At 40.9% G+C, this 20560-nt stretch overlaps 1 protein-coding gene across 2 annotated transcripts in view; it reads right to left on the bottom strand.

Moving 5' to 3' along the window:
- Positions 1-10536: 10536 nt before the first annotated feature.
- CLIP4 (CAP-Gly domain containing linker protein family member 4) overlaps positions 10537-20560 on the bottom strand; it is a gene marked incomplete at both ends in the record, with an annotated part of 56479 nt that continues 46455 nt past the window's right edge. The window contains 2 exons of one of the 2 annotated variants that reach the window (XM_082851675.1): positions 10537-11360; positions 16970-17042. In XM_082851675.1, coding sequence (XP_082707801.1) covers positions 11039-11360; positions 16970-17042 — 395 coding nt within the window. Of the gene's footprint in view, positions 11361-16965; positions 17043-20560 lie in introns of those variants that run through there. The other variant, XM_082851676.1, reaches the window with a different exon arrangement.

Below are 20560 nucleotides of genomic sequence, written 5' to 3'. Positions count from 1 at the left end.
GCCCGAGCGGCAGCCCGAGGGCGCGAGCCCCAGAGCAAACGTCACTTTTCATTCTGTGCCAACTTGTTTTGAAGTGGCACATCACAAGCTGTATTTTCAAACTGCTTCACGAGGTTTTGAGCACGGGTTCATCCTGTTCTTTCAAGAGGAGAAAATCTCATTAAGACGAATGATAAACACGAGGCCCGAACGGGGCTGCGCAGGGTTTTGACGCACGGCTGGTGTCCACCTCTCCCTGTTTCTTTCCAATGCTGTGCGCTCCGCCCCCACGCACGCAGAACTAGCGCTCATGTGTTTCCTAGTTGGAGTCATAGATGTTCCCTTACCTTGTTGATGTGGGCATGGACCACTTGAGGACAGAGGGAACAGAAATAAGGGAGTTCTCTGCGGTGAGTCAGCGCGAGGAAAGACATTCTTTACTTGGAAAAGAAAAATCATCGACAACTCGCTGAAACGTCACTGTGGATGACGTTTGGATGTTTTCAGTTGTGGTGATTCATCGACGACCGTAAAAATGTGGTAAATAGTTATGGTAGTAGAGAGAAGATGTGTATACACTCATCTAAATGAAATGCAAATACTCAAAGTGCTTTGAGATGACAAAACACGGGTACAGATTGAGAGATTCCAACATCCAATTAATATACCTCATGCCTTAAGAGAACCCTCCTACTAAAAGTGAACAACTGAGTGTGAGGTTTCCTACTGGGCTGAAAACTCAAGATTTAAATTATTAATTACTTATTTTAAGACTTTCCACTAAAATAAACTCCGATGATTTAAAAAGAAAAAATTTAAGCAGCAGTGATACATGGAAGCATAGAAACATATCCATTCTTGGGCATTAGTGTCAAACCTTCCAACAGTTTCAATCACGAAGCTTCCCAAGTTGAAGTTTCTACTACTAGTGGTGGATCATTGGAGTAGCAGGCCCTCCGACAGTCCTAAGAAGAGGTACGAATGCAGTATCTATCCTTCCTTCCTCGGGCTTCACCCGAGTTTTCGCTCCCTTAATCATGTGATCCTAGCATACACGGAAACACAAATTTGCTGAAATACACATAGCATAATCTGTATACCTGTCAACTACAGGGTAAAAGAGAATTTTTTTCTCTGGGTGGCAATGAGTAAAGGAATTAAGGAACACTTGGAGTGCTGAGGTTGGCAGTGACATATTAGGATGGGAGTTCTGAACTTGGTTTTCGCGGATGAAATTTATCTCCATGCAAAGGAGTTGGGAATCTGTTAAACCTTACACATGTACATATGCAATGATGCTTTATCTCATTCTTTCTTTCTGCTCCCCTTCGTTCTCTTGCCCAGTTTCTTTTCTGGTGGTAGCTGTGCCAAAACATCGCTTTGGGAGGAAAGCATCTTTTATCGCTTGTTAGGCACTAAGCATTCCCAAGTGAAAGGACAGTGTTTATCTACGTTTTCTCCTACCTTCTTAAGTTCACCTACATCAAAAGTCTCACTCTGGGGCTTCCCTGGTGGCGCAGTGGTTGAGAGTCCGCCTGCCGATGCAGGGGACGTGGGTTTGTGCCCCGGTCTGGGAGGATCCCGCGTGCCACGGAGCGGCTGGGCCCATGGGCCGTGGCCGCTGAGCCTGCGCGTCCGGAGCCTGTGCTCCGCAGCTGGAGAGGCCACAACAGTGAGAGGCCCGCGTACTGCAAAAAAAAAAAAAAAAGAAAACAAAAAGTCTCACTCTGGTTGTGGGAAAGCCATTCTGTTCTAAGCCAACACTAGACCAGGGAGTGTTGATTCCTCCCGTGGCAGAGCCTTGCCCTAGTCAGTAGTTCTGCACATCTCTAGAAGCACTGATACCCTGGACACCACTTTTCCTTTAACTGCCAAAAATATTTTCATCAGACACACATGAAGATGAAACATCAATGAACTCATCTCTAAATACCTGTTATCAATAAAGTTTTAGCTCATGCCTGGTGCGAAGTCAAGTCTAATTATATAAACATTAGTCTAATTTGTAAACCACCTGAAGGGGTGCAAGAATCACACTTTGAAAAACACTCTCCTCAAAGGATGACAGAGCGCTGTCAAAACTGAGAAGAACAATTTCATTTTATATTCGTAACACCAGTAGCCAGTGAAACAGGGAGCATGTTACGTGGTTAAATAGCCAACTCTTTCATTAACAAGGAAAAAAATCTTAGCCCTTTCTCTTCTTAAAAACTACAGATCCATTACATTTTCAGGTTGTGCCTTACTACCACTGAGATTGATTTGTTGATTCTCTCTAATCATCTTTATTGGTATCAATTTTCGTGTAAATGAGAGTCCAATCTTAAAAGCTTGTATACGTGGAAAATAAACAACTCCACACTGAGATATAATGCCCTCAAGATGTTTTATTTAACTCACTGTAAGCCCAGGTATTGGCACGGTATTAATCTGGACTGTTGTACACTCAATATTGCTCGAGCCATATGGCTCCAGCAATTTGTACAGATGCTGTGGACTCACATATTTATTAGTTATGATGCAAAGTCCCACCCAGAACATGAACAGGCACAATTAAAAGTCTGTAGATGTTATGTGAATTAAACCATAAGCTAGTATAATTATTCTTATTCCATGTCTATAAGGAAGCTCAGCAGAAGTTCACAATCGTTCCATTGGGAAATCAGCAATCTGTGAGGAATGACCAGTTTATCAATACGTGGCACCTCAAAATTACAGCCAATCAACATAGCAGGAATGAACTTCATGTTTTAGAAAGAGTAAGGTATACTTAGTAGTTGAAAGACCAGATTTTCTAGCCCGTTAGGATGTGAGTCCTGGCTCTCCATGGCTTATCAGACCTGTCAATACCTCAGCGTCTCCATATATTGTACAAAATGAGGATAACAACTTCCCTTTCTCACTGCCCCTCAGGAAGATTATAAATTGTGTGAAAGCACAAGCACTCCCTCTCATGCCTCTTGAATTCCCAAGTGATTTGGGTTGGGTGTGGGGAGAATTTCAACAGTCAGCGTGTGTCTCTACACACCTGCCCTCCCCACCACCCCCGTCTGGCCCTCCCGGCTCCCCTTCTGTGCCATGTTGGCTTTGCCTGTCACTTATTTAATGACGGTAGCAAGAACCCTACCAGAACCAAGTGCTTTCAGGGCAAAAGAAGAATGTAAAGACTCTCTACCACACTTAGTGTTAAAAAATAAGCATCAAAGGAAGATATTTAACCCATTGGATGAATTCTTTTTAAAAATTTTCTGGCCTCTCCATGTAGTGCTTGGTAAGCGCTACAGCTTAAGATATTATGTGACCAGAGATTAACTTCAGTCCATAAAATGTGAGGCTTTTGCATCCAAATCCACGTGGCACAGCACTAAGAAAGTCTAAGGGATCAGGCTATTTTGCTAGATTTTTCTCCGTAATAGTAGGATTAAAATTCACATGAGCTTTGTAGACCTAAACCATGATGCTTATGAATTTAGACTACTCTGAATAACAGACTTCCTATGACAAGATTCATAAAACGTATGAAGTGTGTTGTCAATCTGTCTTCAGCTAATGACTTTTTAAATGGGTCCCCCAAGAACATACAACTTGACTTTGCTAATTTCATTGCAGCAGATGGTTCCCTATGCTGTTGTGTGAACATACAAAACGAAAACCAGCATTCCCATAATCCTCCACAGGATGCCCTAAAATAAAAGATAATTATCAAGAACAACTGGTAAGGCTTCTATTAAGATTCTGTTTTGATTTGGTATCCTCAGTAGGTGTGTTTAAGTTCTAATGCACCACTCAAGTGCAAAGCTATTTTTAGCCCTAGCTTAACAGCTTTAAAACATTTGGAAAGCTCAGTGCAACAGAAGAATATGGCATGGAGTTGGGGGGCAGGGAGGAACACGGACACTAACCACAGCACCAGAGCGACGTCTCTCCCCTCTTCGGCTGTTCAGTAAATGTAAACACGCGTGTAACCCTTCCACGTAAAGACGGCACCACCAGGGTAGGAGAACCGCAGGTCCCGGGTCTGCCTGCAGCGCCGTCCGCTGTCCATTCCTCAGATCCTTCTGCTTGGCACGTGCTCCAGCGGTTGCCCCACTCCGTTCATCTGCTAAGGCCTACTGCCTCCTTGAAAGCAATTGCTCACAATTAGTTATCCCGCCATCACTAAAAGGCTCGTTGGGTAGGTGCTTTTCAGCCGGTGTTAGCTGAAAGGCAGTCTTACTAAATGAACTCACTAAGCCTTAGCAACTAGTAGATTAACGCTCCCTAGAGCGTTTACATCTTGAGAGGTTATTTGCCAGTATAGATGACTATCAGACTGTTAAAACCTCAGATGGTCATGATATGTTGCATGGTTTAGCGCTCATCAATTATTTGAGAAACAGCAGGCAGACCGAGCAGGAGTTAAGGGCGTAGGTGTTAGACAGCAATTACCTACCTACATGACCCAAGCAAGTTAAACTCTCACTTTCTCATTTAAAAACATGAGCAGTTTGGTCTCAGAGGCCCCCTTCCTTTGATTCTGAAGTCTATGATTCTGTAAGACTTCACCTCCGTGTAAGGTAAATCCCAACACCTGGCCCACAGTTGGTAGGACATGACCGGTGTGTGCGTGTGCACGTGTGTGTGTGTGTGTGTGTGTGTGTGTGAGAGAGACCCTTAATTCATTCCGAGGCAAAGCCAATTAATTCAGTGCACAATCCCAGTGAGCCAAATTGTATTTAACCTTTATACAAAAGCAGACCAGAAAGAAGTTTAGCATCAGCTCTCTGTTTATTGTTCTATTCAAAGATCTCTGTAACAAATCACAAAATCATTAACATGGCAAAATGAAATTGCTGTCTGGGGTGGTTTCCTGAAAGAAGCAAAGCTGACGCAGGACTGTGAGAATCACGTCTGTTTCGCGCCCTTCACGCTCACCACGGCACCACTTACTCTCTTTTATTACATTTGCCACAGCGGCCACCTTATTAGCAAAGTAAAATCATGCGACTTATCACCTGAAGCGTTATCTTTTACCACACCTAACACTCGATGGCAGATCTGACGCACTTGCTGTCAGTGCTCATTCCCAGAGTAACAAAGCCCAGGACAGGCCACACGTTCGCGACCAGGCAGTGTCTGTGGAGTCAGGCATCTCTGAACAAGCATCATGGAACCATGATGATGAGGAATCCACTAATGACAGGAGTCTTCTCTCCCAGTCACCACTGGATTGGAGAGAATCCCTCTTTTCGGGTTTGTGGAGACACCCACTGCCACTGGAGGGCAATTTTTGGAAACCTGTTCCGAATTATATAGCATTGTAGTGGATCTAGTAGTAGGGAATCCCCAAAAGATAGCCAACTCAAATGCCCCAGCAAAAGACCAAGAGAAGATTGTGACAACTGCAGGCAACTGTCTACATTTTAGCGCATCTAAGAGTTGAGGGGAGAAAAACCAGTTTAAATATTTTTGCATTATTTCAAAATTATGTTTATGTGGTAGTTCACAGTTCTCAGTAAGAAGTAAAGTAAGATTAAAGACAAATTCTTTTTCCTCATGTATGTACCAGTTAGCAGCCGGTGATGTTTTATAAAAGAAACTAAAGCAGAACATGACACTGAACTCTCCTCTGTCACACCCCAAGGAGTGTGAAGTGAGACCTCAAGAAATCTCATGCTATTTCTTACTTCCCTAAGCCCTAGTCCCTTCAAGAAAGAGAAAAGATCGCTTGAGAAAAATCACAACATTTTAAACTGATACATATAATCTACTGGAATTCTTATTAGAAATCCATTTTTACTGGCAGGTTCAATAAAGGAGACTGAAAACTTTCACTTTAATCCTCTTCTCTATTGTGTATAATACAAAATCTACTTTCCCCTGTGACCAATTGGGACTTTTATGACTATTAAAATTCATTTTAAAATCCATTTTAGGATTTTTCCCAAAGATATTGTGTAGTAACACCTATCCTTCATAACAAGAACTGTCAGGGACAGCCAGTGTCATCAACAACACTGTTGACTGAGATGTAAGCTGAATCTCGGAAGTCGTATTAGAGAAAGAATAAAAAGAACGGCTTGAACCTGTGCATGTAATTTTAACATGATTCATTTCCATGTCAGTCTGATTTGATTTGTTATGTGAAAAATAGTTAGTCCAGTCCTCAAGAAGGTAAGGGTACTTTGAGTAACACCTCTATCAGGCTGGAGGTGAAAGAACTTAACCTCTGAGATCAACACAGGTCAAGGAGAACACAGCATCTGGATATTTAAACTTCCTAAACTTTAGGAATGCTTCAAATTCAAATTCAGCTCAGCGCAAGTAGCTTCCTGATACTCCCTATTTAATTTCATCTATCCAATTCAAACAACTCCGACTAAACATCCAATCCTAAGACCAGTTCCTCCGAGGACAGAGGCGTACAAGGTGTGCCTGAGTGTAAGGACCTGCGTATCTACAGGAGCAACAAACTTGACATCTGGGTTCATTTAGGGTTTTAGAGCTGAAATTAAAACCATATTTATGATCATTTGTCAAATGACAGCAGTGATCACTAGGGACAGGTTATGTTGTAAGCTAATAGGCTCAATTTAAACACCTAGAGTATCTTTACTAACATAACTCAGAACTTACTGCCCTGCTGCAGCACCACGACCACACTTCCCTATTTGAACTGAAAAATAATGAGACCTGCTGCTGCTTTATCGTGAAAATTCTATTCGTTATAAGATATTCTAAAGGGACGAGAGGAAAAAGGTTCCCACACCGCTTGGTGCCTTTCTCGTCAAGGGAAAAGGCTACAAGCAGAAGAGAAATTTCATTTCTACCACGCATAATGAAAATATATTGTTGTCAGTAACATGTGTCCATCTACTCTAATTCCTCCCCATAAACTCCTTTTTCCCTTCTGTAAAAAGGAGCACTGGCAAAAATTTTGCTAGAAAAAATTGTTTTTGCCTATGCAAAGGCATCATATTCTGCTAGTAAGAAAATCTTAACATGATCTACTTAACTTGTTCAGCCCACACACAAGCTCCACTAAGAATGTCTGTTGTATATTCAAGCAGCTTATGTGACATTGTTTGTAAATAAGAGCCTATGTACCAAGGGATATTACTAAACAATTACTAAAAATATATGTGATGTGAGTTTTGTATTACCTACTGTGTTTGTATTACAAATAAGTGTAGTGAAGCAAAGGGCATGAAGAAAAATAAAAAATAAATTCTCCTACTTGCTTGCCATGTGGTGATACATATTATATGTCTCTGAGTCAATCATTTAGGTAACAAATATCCAGTGAACGGTTAAAATTACTAGATCTATTTCTTAACTAAGCATGATTCCTAACACATTAGGTCTCTAGCCTCAGTCAACGTGGCTTAAATAATATTATCACATAGCCTAAATAGGCAGGTCCAAAATAAAACTCTGAAACAAAAATGCTTGGCACCAGAAACCAATGCTGTGCACACCTGGGTGAGATCCAGTTCATCCACTCTGTGTTAGACCACACATGTTACTGTGTTCCCTAAATTACCATCATATCACAACAGAAATTCAAAACCAGCCCCAGGGACAATAGATAGGCAGTTAGGTGACCCCACTGTGTCTTTCCTGCCCCCATTTCTACCCCTGACACCCAACATTCTTCTATCTCCTTCATGTCACTATTTTGGGGTAAAGTTGGGCTACCATGACTCAAACCTTTCTTGTCCTTTGTCCCCCCCCCTACCCAGCAAAATTCACCCGTCCCACGGCCTGGTCTCTCAAGCCCACCTGGCTGAAGCTGGCGAGACAACACCTCTACTTTAAACCATCAACAGCCTCCACTGCCTCTGTTCATTTAACAAATGCTTCGCGAGCCTGCAGTAGGTGCCAAGTGTTATTCCAGGTGTTAGGGAGGAAATGATGAACAAAACAGTCAAAACCCATCCCTCAATCCAGTGAGGGACAGGACAAGTAATGAGCAAAAAGTTGTAGCATGACCAAGGGTGGTAAATGCTAAGGAGAAAAATAACACACGAGAGGGGATAAGGAGTTCGGGAGAAGACAGTGCAACGGTCTCACCAAGATTTCAGTGCCTCAGCTCAGATTCCACAAATGTCTGTATCTCAACACTTTTCAGCACTTAAAAAATACTCCCATCAAATTACCTGGAAATATAGAAACAAAGCCTTTTAGTAGAATGTAGATACTTATTTATATATATTTTGAAATCTATAAACTCAAGGTTTTCTATCCAACCCTAAATAAACAAATGAAATCCCACTGGTATAAAAGATAATTAAGCAATTTTAGAAAACCAAAGAAATACATTCTTTTCTTAAATGGCTCTCTGTCCATCAAAACGATATAATCGGAGAGTAGCTAAAAACATAACTTCATTTGCTGAGTAGAAGCATGGTACTTTTTAAGACTCTATAGGACAAGGGTCCCCAACCCCTGGGCCGCACAGCAGGAGGTGAGCGGCGGGCCAGCGAGCAAAGCTTCATCTGTATTTACAGCCGCTCCCCATCCCTCTCATTACTGCCTGAGCTCAGCCTCCTGTCAGATCCGCGGTGGCATTAGAGTCTCATAGGAGCGCAAACCCTACTGTGAACAGCACATGCGAGGGATCTAGGTTGCGTGCTCCTTATGCGAATCTAACGCCTGATGATCTGAGGTGGAGCTGAGGCTGTGATGCTAGCACTGAGCAGCGGCTGCAAATACAGATTATCATTAGCAGAGAGGTTTGACTGCACAGAGACCGTAATAAATCAATTGCTTGCAGACTCATATCGAAACCCTATCAGTGAGCGGCAAGTGAAAACAAGCTCAGGGCTCCCACTGATTCTACATTACAGTGAGTTGTATAATTATTTCATTATATATTACAATGTAATAATAATAGAAATAGAGTGCACGATAAATGTAATGTGCTTGAATCATCCCGAAACCATCCCCCCACGCCGGTCCGTGGAAGAATTGTCTTCCACGAAACCGGTCCCTGGTGCCAAAAAGGTTGGAGACCACTGCTATAGGGTAAGGATGGGACAAATCCAAGTCATTACTGTAAGAAGAAAAAAGTGAACTACAAAGCATATATACTCTGAGTACCTGAGAAGAGGAGAGTTGCAGGCAGGGTCAGTGACAACATGCCACTCCAAACCAAAACAGCTTCCCTTTTTATTAATGCTCAAGACATGAACTTTGAATGACATAAGCAAAACACCAATGAAAACACCTAATTTTTATGTATAGTATACGTAAACATACACATTACATGGATTTAATAATCCTAATCTAAATATGAGAACAATTGGTTCTCTGACCTCAAAATAAATTCAGTGTTGGCATTACTGTTACTAACATACAGGGTTTTATATTTAACAGGAAGAATTATGGACAACCAAGTTCAGTGTAGTCATGGACTTCACGGTAAGGTATAAATAGAGTTTTTAAGAAATAAACTATATAATAAAATAAGTTTACTTTTGACACAGTACAGTCACTTTCTTCAATCAAAAATATTCCTTGATTACAAAGCAGCCTTATTTTGCAAATGTATTTCAGGAAAATAGCTCTAGCAATATTTGAAATTTCACACCTTTTTAAAAAGGCAGCAAAGCAAGAGAATTTAGATTTTAAATAGTATATTGCAAAATAGTTCAATGTATTATTTCTAAAGCACAAAGCAAGCTCCGTTTTGAAGGATGCTTTTTATCTTATAAAGCAAACTATTCCACTATTTCCGTGGTAGTTTAGAGTCTAAATATCTACAATAAAAGATATATCTTTCTACATACAGGACAAACTTCAATACATATCCACAACACAAATGTTCTGCATTATTACGTCACTCTATTACGAAGCTTAGTTTGTTAACATGTGCTCAAAAGGAAAATAAAAACATGATACAGTTCTGCAGCTTTATAACAGGCTGAGTTCTGCAACAACTGAAAATATAAAAAGAGCAACAGCAGCAAACGCAACACCGGTTTTATGAATAATAACACAAAACATCAAGAAACCATAAACATTTAAATGAATAGCTACTACATTCTTCTTAACACATCTTAATTTGCTCTCTTGTCATAAATATAATTTTTTTAATGTTTTTCATATCCCTGGAGGAAATGATGGCCAATCCTCCACAAAGAGGAAAGTGCATCATGCTTTATTTTAAAAGTGCTTCATATATGTATGTTTTATAGGTATGTCCCATAAGGAAGTTAATTAAGCACGTGCAAAAAATTCTAATTGTGACTTGAATTTATAAACCTAATCATGGGTTTTTGTGGTTCCTCCAGATGAGGCAGTCAGTCACTAACACAGAAGAAAGATCTGAGATGACACGCTTTGTACAGCGGAAAGAGCCCGAGCCACAGGTCAGGAGACCCACGTTCTAGTTGTAGCTCTGGTAACCAGCTGGCTTGTGACCCCGCGTGAGGAAGAGCGGCTTTAGAACCTGGCAGCGGGCAAGAGGCTGAGCTCCAGAGTCCCTTCCAGGAATGCCTTACCTACAGTCCTAATGTACCTGTAGGTGAGGCATTCCTGGAAGGGCAAATAACTTGACCCAAAGACATGAAAAATACCTAGTCACACAGCTATTATTCTCTTACTGTCCTTATTAGTACAGAAAGAAATAAAAACTCCGAAAATACTTGACAGAAAAAGGTCATGTGAAGGTCTTATGTTAACCAAAGCTAGTGAAAACCTTCACAGTTATGGCATATGGAAAATCCACTATTCTGTGCAAAAATGAGACAGAGTGAGCAACGCCAGTCAGTCACTTAATGGCACATTTTTTCCCAAGTCTCAGAATTCTCTTGGGTCTAAAGCTTTAAATCTTAAAAAAAAAAAAAAAGGCTGATTTTGAGATTGTTTTAAGAGAACCATGATTCCCACAGTTCATATTTCTAGCTTTTTAAAGGAGTCTCTCTGAATTGTTACAATGCTTTTCATGAAGATAGCTCTGTTTTCAAATTTTAAATAACGGCTAAAAGCTAAATGAAGTAAACCATTTGCCATGGACTCTTTATTTTACGTTGTGTGTGTGTGTGTATGAGCTCATTTAATACTGTAGGAGTTTAACTCAACAATTCTCATCCACAAGCTTTGACCCGTTTATTCCCCGGTAGGTCACTCTGCTGGGCCTCACTAGGACCCCGTGGTTTGGCCTGCAGGTGAAGTAGCGTTTGTCCCCCACTGCCCCATCATTCTTTCCCTTGGCGCTTCGAAGCTCCAGTCCAAGCCAGATCCCTGAGGCAAAGTCAGTGGGGCCCAGGTACCTAACGGTGCCCATCTCGTTGGAGCTGGTGAGGAGGACCTGGGAGCCCTCGTGCAGCCTCACGCGCCCCTCCAGGCCGCCGGCCGTGGTGCTGCTGCTCCAGCTGCGGCGCAGAGCGGGCTTCGACCTGTGCAGAGGGAACGCGAGAGAAACTCTGAAACACGAAAGCCACGTGATGCAATTCACCGTATTCGTTTCCACAGCCAGGTTCACAAGTCATTCACAAAAGGGCATACTTTATGTTCACGACTTGATCTTTTTTATTCTAAATAGCAATATTCGGATATACTTTTCTTTAACATTAAAACGTTTTTCTCTTCTGGCTATTTTAATACTACCCTAATCTGGATTTAAGATTTCACTAGCAATTTTTATATGCGCATGCCCTCGGTAAAATAGCAATTAGAAAAAAGACACCTATACCTGTTGAACAAAGCAAAAAGAAAAGAGCCTAGTGTTTTGGCCGTGGTAAATAAAATGACATTTTGCTCACCTTTCAAATATTCCTTTACATGAAAACCATTTCTAAAACCTGTTAATCCACAACTTTAGAAACTACACACACACGCACACATGCACACACACACACACACACCTTCTACGAATGAACTCCAGTTACATTTAAGGGTTTGCCACTCTCCCTGTCACTAACATTAGGAAGGACCTTAGCTGTCTGGATCAGGATCCCTCCTCTTTTCTCTACAACAAAACATTACTTACAAGGCACTGCCTCCTAGCACCCGCCACCAGCCTGACCTGATGACACAACTACTGGGCACCCACACGTGGAACCCGTCCAAGGCCTCATGCCAATACTGCCCAGGGCTTCCTCCACTGTCCCTGGGAAGTAGCCAACTCTGCCCAAAACAGAAACATGCCCAGGAGCTTGTCCTATGACCTGAGACCTCCCAAAACAGTCATCCAGAAACCACCACCAGTGGAGCCTTCAACCCGCCGTCCACGTCACCTCTCCTCCAGGAGAAACCCTTCTCCCAGCCCCACAGTAGAGACAACTCGGAACCTGTTACCAAAACTGCACGGAGCCTGACTGCGAGCAGAGTCTGGTTCCTGCTTGGTTTCTATTTTATTCCACTCTCCGTATATTTAAATACACTCTCACACACCATGTCTCATTTCTTCCTATTAACGACCCCGAGACGGGAAGAGCACTCTAATTTTATGGGTAGGAAAACTGAGGCCAAAGCCTGTCCTATGCCACATTTGATAAATCCTAGTTATAAAATGTAATGAAAAAATATTATTTACCACGTCAAATGCACGAATACAAAGATAACAAAGAAATACATAAGAGCTGTAAGAAAAGTATAAGCCTTTACCGAAGAATATACAAAAGAAAAATGAAAAAGCTTTGTTCCTGGATAGAAACATATATATATAAATGAATCCTCCCCAAAATGATATTTTTTTTTGCAACCTGATGAAATTACTCGAATTTCACATAATGACAGTATCTATCACTTCCTGAGCACCTACTATGTGCCAAACCCTTCACATACATTATCTCATCCAACCTCGCCCAAACCAGGGAGGAATTTGAGGCTAAGAAAAATCAAGCTATTTGCCTAAGGTCAGAGAGATGGTAAAGAGGAGACCTGGGGTTCAGATCCAAGGTTATCGAGCACAAAGGCCAGGCTCTTGCTCACAAGCACAATGGGTATTAATAATTAAGAAAAGGTTGAAAAATAATAATATGGCAAAATTTACATTGCCATTATGTTAAATTATAAAATTACAAAAATTAAAACAATGTGGGGACGTCCCTGGTGGCACAGTGGTTAACAATCTGCCTGTCAATGCAGGGGACACGGGTTTGATCCCTGGTCCAGGAAGATCCCACATGCCACGGAGCAACTAAGCCCGTGAGCCACAACTACTGAGCCCACAAGCCACAACTACTGAAGCCCGCGTGCCTAGAGCCCATGCTCCTCAACAAGAGAAGCCACCGCAAAGAGAAGCCCGTGCACCGCCAACAAAGAGTAGCCCCTGCTCGCCACAACTAGAGAAAGCCTGCATGCAGCAGCAAAGACCCAACGCAGCCAAGAAATAAATTTAAAAAAAAAACAAAATGTGGCCCTGGCGTAAGAATGTACTTTTAAATGACACAGAGAAGATATTTTAGAAAAATACATGCAATTATTTCATATGTGATAAGAAGTAAAGCTTCAAATCAGTGGGAAAGGAGTGAACATTCTAATTAGGAATGCTGTAAAACCTGGTCATTTATTTGGAAAAGAATATGATTCTTACCACACACTACATATTTTAAAAATCCCCAAGAGATTAAAGAGTTAAATGCATAAATTAAAAAAAAAGAAAGAACTAGGAAAAAATAAAGCTATTCATCTGAACACACACAGACATACATACGTGGGTGGGGAGGGGGAGGCGGACATGCGTTTAAAGAGTATGCCACCTACCATTAGTTCATGTTTTTTCACGTATTATCAAATGCCACAAAAATGTTTCATATCACAGCACAGCACAGTCTTTAAAAACACTGCAAAAGTCACACTGAGTAAAATTATTAAAGAAGAAGAATAAAATTATTATTATTATGGGATATGTTAAGGGGAAATCTTTCAAAGAGTATATAGAGTATGATTTGTCCCACTTTGCTTAAAAATTCAGATACATGCATTAGAAAAAAGCTGGAGAAGTATATGACAAAATGCTAACAGTGATAATCTCATCTAGGTGATAAAATTACAGACGATCTTGATCTGCATTTAATTTACTGTAATTTTTTCAAATTTTGTCCAATCTACTTTCATAATCAGAAAAATTTTAAAGAAAGAAATATGTAATAAATGAACTCGATATCCAAGCCAAAACTTAATAGTCTGGGTAAAGATTTAACATTCCAGTAAGAATGATTTGATTCACGTTACGTCAAAGCTCTAAAAGCCCAGGGAAGTGAGAAATTTATAAATTACGCTACACTTGAGAGCGTTGCTTACTCCTGCAAAAACATTAACGGATCACCTATGAAATGGCAGGTCCAGAGCTGGGCTCCAGGACCTTGTGCATAGTAATCTGTAAAACGTTACAGATCCTGCAAGAAAGACGGGTACAAAGCAGAAGGCGCACGAGAGAGGGAGAAATCTATCCTCGAACTCAAGGTCCCAGGGAAGACACTTCAGCGAGGAAGTGACACTTGAACAAATCTGACAGATGAGCAGACAGAGAAGGGAAGCAGACATAGTCATGGGAGCAAAATATATTACGTGTAACTTAAAAAAAATTTTTTTGAACAGCGCAGAGAGTTTAGCAAATTGTCACTTGTGAGGATTTTACCACGAGAGCTAAGTCCAGAGAAACAGGCAGGCCTGTACACGCTATGCCAATGAATCTGGACTTCGTTCCGCATTTGAGAATTCAAAAGCTTTACGGGACAGGCAGAAAATGAGAACATGTGACGTGAAATGATGGAACCTGCAGCCAACCGGGTTATATGAGTTCTACCCAAAGACATTCAAATTTGAGCTGGCCAAATACATCATGTGGACAGGCTGGGTTCCACAGAGAGGACCCAGTGGAGACTCTCAGGAGATGCACTCTGAAAACACGGGGAGAAGCTAAGTTGGTAATGATGGAAATGAGATGTAGCGACAGGTGAGCTACAGATCCCAGGCTGGATGCAGACGGTGGGAGAGAGGATGCCTGTGCCTACCAGGTGGCAGTGACACCTATGCCAACATCTCAAGCTCCCTGTGTTTATTACCCCCATGCTTGGTATTAGATATACTAAGAATTCTGAAGACAGAAGAATTGCTTCCAACACCGCCTCCATCATTTTTTCCTCTGAATGAAGGTGTTCATCCCCACCACCTCAATAAGCCAACTGGAGAAGCACATCTGTTCTTTCTCAAAAAACGGCGCAGCCGGCTGCTGCTTCCCTTTCCTCAGCCCTCTTTTGCAAACATGCCCTTTGCCCCAATTCCTTCCAGTTTCTTACGCAGGGATTTTCATTATCTCTGACTATATTTTCCATGCTTCTTCTGGAAGTATCTTTTATTTCCATACGAATAGACAAGAAAATGGCACAGGGTTTGATAAATGTCAATAAACTCATTTCTTCAACCCATATTCTTCAGAATACATCATGCTTCCAGATTAAAAACAGCACAATATACAATTAACTCTGTCACTTCAGCAGAAGGTCATCCAATCACTACAATGTTTCTTACCCCTGAGATCAGGGACAGGTTTCCTAGGACCTAAAGTCTAAACACCTAATGTCTTTCTTTTGTTTCGTATAACACTGATCACCAAACATCTGGTCACATATTGTTTAAGTAAAAACTAAATAAGTTTTAAATTGATTATATATCCTCAGTAAGAATATGTTTATTTTTTTAAAACAGGTACTAGAGTCCATCTGTAGAAGTATCAGTAAAGCTTCATTTATTTTTATTTTCAAAGAAAACCAACAGAAGTACTGATATTTTCTTCTCATGTCAACAGATCATCTTGTACATATCCATACCTGCTGTATAATTCCCACGGTTCAGATTCTCTCTCCTTCCCTTGCTTCTCTGTATCATGTTCTTCCCCTCACCAACATCTTGACACTGATTTTGATACCTTTCCCCCTTCAAAATCCTTTATATCCTGCTTGCCTCTTCTTAGTAATTTCTTCCATTCTGCCTAAGAACTCTTGAATATCTTCAATAAACTGGAGCATAAAGTTATTGCCCTTAAACTCTTTCAGCTACTCAAGTGAGGAGACTAATTTTAAAATCTCAGAATTGGTAGAGGTTTTGAGGAAGGGAAAAAAACAAAACAAAACCCACCCAACTCTGCTAAACAGTACCCAACAGTGCCTCAGGACCCGTCAGGGTTCTCAAGTGAAACCGCAGATCTTGGCGAGGCCTTCCAGTAACTTCATGCCAGATTATTATATAAACTACCTGCCTGTTGCTCATGTGATCGTCAAGTCCTCTTGTGTGGGCTATGATTCCTAGTGGCTTCTAGGGCCCCACAACTAGTGCACTTACCTACTGAGCTAGACGTTTTTCCCCCAGGGCATTGTTCATAGATTAACTGGAAGGATTTAAAATTAAAAAACAAAAACAAACAAACAAAAAACACCTCCTTAACCTAATCAGCCTAGAAGAGCCTCATATTCCTCAAAAGGTTAAGAAGTTCCTAAACGTCTCAGAAAACTATTCGGGGGAGTAAACTGGGTCTGAGGTCTATAAATAGCAATATAAATGAAAAAGAGAAAAGGAGATTCTCTCTACAAAGAAACAACAACAACGAAAAGGGGAGCAGTATATTCTACAAGAGGAAGTAGGAGTATTTTTTAAAATAATAATAAGATGACCTGATGCAAATAGGCCTGACATTCCTTTTATGGACTTCCCAAAATATTAAATCAATTCTCTGACTAATCAAGTAAACAGAGTTTAAAATCAGTCCACCCTATTCAATGATAACACAGAATGTAAATTCCTCCAACTTTTATTAACAGTACTAAACCTCTTTGAAAATATATTCCGTATACTACTTTTAGTCACTGGTGACATTTTTAATTGAGCTTGAAAAGGAGGGAGGAAGAACTCTTCTCACTGACACACTCATCACACCTTTCCTCCTAAGTGTTAAAATTCTACCACGCAATGTAAAAGATACAAAATCCCACTTTTATTTCTTCACAGAATCCTGTCATGTTCATCCTGAAAGGCGTTTTTTCTAAATCTTCTTAATACTCACTTGGCAAAAGCATTTCTTCTGTTAATCTCTTTCTGGGAAGAAGCAGAAGTTGTACTGAAACTTCTCCTAAAACCTAAATATGAAAGTTAAGGTCAGATGAGGAAAACTAAATCACAAATTCACAGTCCTTGTTAAAAGTTATCTTTTATCATTTCTTCTACAGACGTTCTATTCTACCAAGTGTTTCTTTGGAAACAGAAAGCAAAGAAAATAAGTGCATGCAGATTGTAACAGTTTAGACTTCTTGACGATTGTTACCTCACCTTTCTCATCAAACTATGCACTACATGAATAAGTTAAGATCATGACATTACTTTTGGAGGTTTTTATTATAAACTTTCCTGAAAACCAAATGAAATCTAATTACACATTGATAAAGCTTAATCTTTTTACTCTCCAATATTATAATCTTGATAAATCGTATTAAAAAATAAAAGGATAAAAATGGTTTAAAAAAACACTATCACTAAATATACCCCATTTATAAAATTCTGAACAATGAATTTCAGAGCTTATGATTGTTGGCATCCCCAAATGACAGAGTTATTAAAAAAAAAAAAAAAAAGAAAAAGACTTCACAAAAGGTAAAGTTTTTAAAAGATGCTTTTAAAAAAGAATGGGATTTCCAGTTCTGGCAGTTACGGCACACCAGATGTGCTGCGTGAACCTCCTGAATGAAGCAAGTATAATTTAAAACAACTATAATTTTTTTAAAAAAAATACTGTTGACCTCATACAAGTGGCACAATTCCAAAGAGGCCAGAAACCAAAAAGAGAAACCATGGAAGGTTTCCCCCAAAGCAACCTAACCACCTTGTACCCCAGCACTACACTGCCTTCCAGAGAAGCTGGGGCCTGCCAAGATGGGGTCCTAACAAAAGTGAGCGTCCCGAGCAGCTCATCCTCAGTGTCAAGTCAGATGAGAAACAAAATGAAGCACCACTCAGATGAACACAAAGGAAAGCAGCTTGTGTCAACCCCACTGTGCAGAAAGCAAAATGTTCTCCCCTCCAGATCTGTGATCGCCAGCCAAATTCATTTTATCTGTGTAATATAAAGACGACAACAACAACATGGCAGAGAACGTAAACTAAAGTTGGCAGTGCCTCTAGGCAACTGGCAGAAGTAAACACACGCATACCTCAGAGAGATTGCAGGGTCGGTTCCAGACCACAATAATGAAGCAAATATCTCAACAAAACGAGTCACAAATTTTTTGGCTTCCCAGGGCATCTAGAAGTTGTTTACACTATACTGTAGTCTATTAAGTGTGCGGTAGCATTATGTACAAAAGAAAAAAAATACACATACCTTAATTTAAAAATACCTTATTGCTAAAAACTGCTATCCATCATCTGAGCTTTCGGTGTCACAATCTTTTTGCTGGTGGAGGGTCCTGACTGATCAGGGTGGTGCTTGCTGAAAACTGGGGTGTCTATGGCAACTTCTTAAAACATGACAGCAGTGAAGTGTGCCACATCGACTGACTCTTTCTTTCACAAATGATTTCTCGATGTAGCACGCGATGCTGTTTGATAGCATTTTACCCACGGTAGAACTTCTTTCAAAATTGGAGTCAATCCTCTCAAAGCCCACTGCTGCTGTATCAACCAAGTTTATGTAATGCTCTAAATCCTTTATTGTCATTTCAACAATCTTCACAGCATCTTCACCAGGAGTAGATTTCATCTCAAGAAACCACTTTCCTCGTTCATCCATGAGAAGCAATACCTCATCTGTTCAAGTTTTACGATGAGATTGCAGCAATTCAGTCACACCTTCAGGCTCCATTTCTAATTCTAGCTCTCTTGCTATTTCTACCACATCTGCAGGTACTTCCTCCACCGAAGTTGTGAACCCCTCAGAGTCGTCCATGAGGGTTGGAATCAACGTCTTCCAAACTCCCATTAATGTTGATATTTTGACCTCTTCCCATGAATCACGAATATTCTTAATGGCACCTAGAATGGTGAATCCTTTTCAGGTTTTCAATGAACTGTGCCCAGATCCAGCAGAAGAATCACTGTCTATAGCAGCCATAGCCTTACGAAATGTATTTCTTAAATACTAAGAGTTGGAAGTCTCAGAATTACTCCTTGACCCACAGGCTGCAGAATGGATGTTGTGTTAGCAGGCACGTAAACAACGTTAATCTCACTGTACATCTCCATCAGAGATCTTGGGTGACCAGGTGCATTGTCAATGGTAATATTTGGAAAGGAATCTTTTTTTGTTTTCTGAGCAGTAGGTCTCAACAGTGAGCTTAAAATATTCGGTCAGCCATGTTGTAAATATATGTGCTGTCCTCTAGGCTTTATTGTTCCATTTACAGAGCACTAGCAGAGTAGATATAACATAATTCTTTTTTATTAATAAATTTATTTAGTATTTTTTAAATTTACTTTTGGCTGTGTTGGGTCTTTGTTGCTGCATGCGGTTTTTCTCTAGTTGCGGCGTGCGAGCTTCTCGTTGCGGTGGCTTCTCCTTTTGCGCAGCACGGGCTCTAGGCACACGGGCTTCAGTAGTTGTGGCACGTGGACTCAGTACTTGTGGCTCCTGGGCTCTAGAGCGCAGGCTCAGTAGTTGTGGCCCATGGGCTTAGTAGCTCTGCGGCATGTGGGATCTTCCCGGACCAGGGCTAGAACCCATGTCCCCTGCATTGGCAGGCGGATTCTCAACCACTGCGCCACCAGAGAAGTCCCAATGTAACGTAATTCTTAAGGGCCCTAGGATTTTCAGAATGGTCAATGAGCACTGGCTTCAACTTAAAGTTACCAGCTGCATTAGCCACTAACAAGAAAGTCAGCCTCTCCTTTGAAGCCTCACACTGACTTCCCTTCTCTAGCGATGAGAGTCCCAGAAGGCATCTTCTTCTAGTGGAAGGCTGTATCATCTACACTGAAAACCCATTGTGTAGTGGTGCCACCTTCATTAATGACCTTAGCTAGATCTTCTGGATAACTTGCTGCAGCTTCTACATCAGCACCTGCTGCTTCACCCTGCACTTTGAGGTTATGGAGACGGCTTCTTTCCTTATATATCATGAACAAACCTCTGCTGGCTTCAAACCTTTTCTTCTGCAGCTTCCTCACCTCTCTCAGCCTTCATAGCATTGAAGAAAGTTAGGGCCTTGCTCTGGATTAGGCTTTGGCTTCAGGGAATTCTGTGGCTGGTTTGATCTTCTGTCCAGACCATTAAAACTCTCTCTGGATCAGCAATAAGGCTGTTTCTTACCATTTGTGCATTCGCCAGAGTGGCACTTTTGATTTCCTTCAAGAACTTTTCCTTTGCAGTCACACATGGCTAACTGTTTGGTACAAGAGGCCTAGCTTTTGACCTGTCTCTGCTTTTGACATGCCTTCCTCACTAAGCGTAATCATTTCTAGCTTTTGATTTAAAGTGAGAGACACGCAACTTTTCCTTTCACTCAGAGGCCATTGTAGGGTTATTAATTGGCCTACTTTCAAGATTTTTGAGTTTCAGGGAATAGGGAGGCCCGAGGAGAGGGAAAGAGATGGGGTAATAGCCAGTTGGTGGAGCAGTAAGAACATACACATTCATCGATTAAGTCTGTCATTTTGTATGGATGCG

This window comes from Leucopleurus acutus (genome assembly GCF_964270905.1).
Source record: "Leucopleurus acutus genome assembly, chromosome: 12".
In the NCBI taxonomy this organism is placed as follows: domain Eukaryota; kingdom Metazoa; phylum Chordata; class Mammalia; order Artiodactyla; family Delphinidae; genus Leucopleurus; species Leucopleurus acutus.
The sequence above is the reverse complement of the archived record's forward strand: the minus strand, read 5'-3'. Positions and strand labels throughout refer to the sequence as shown.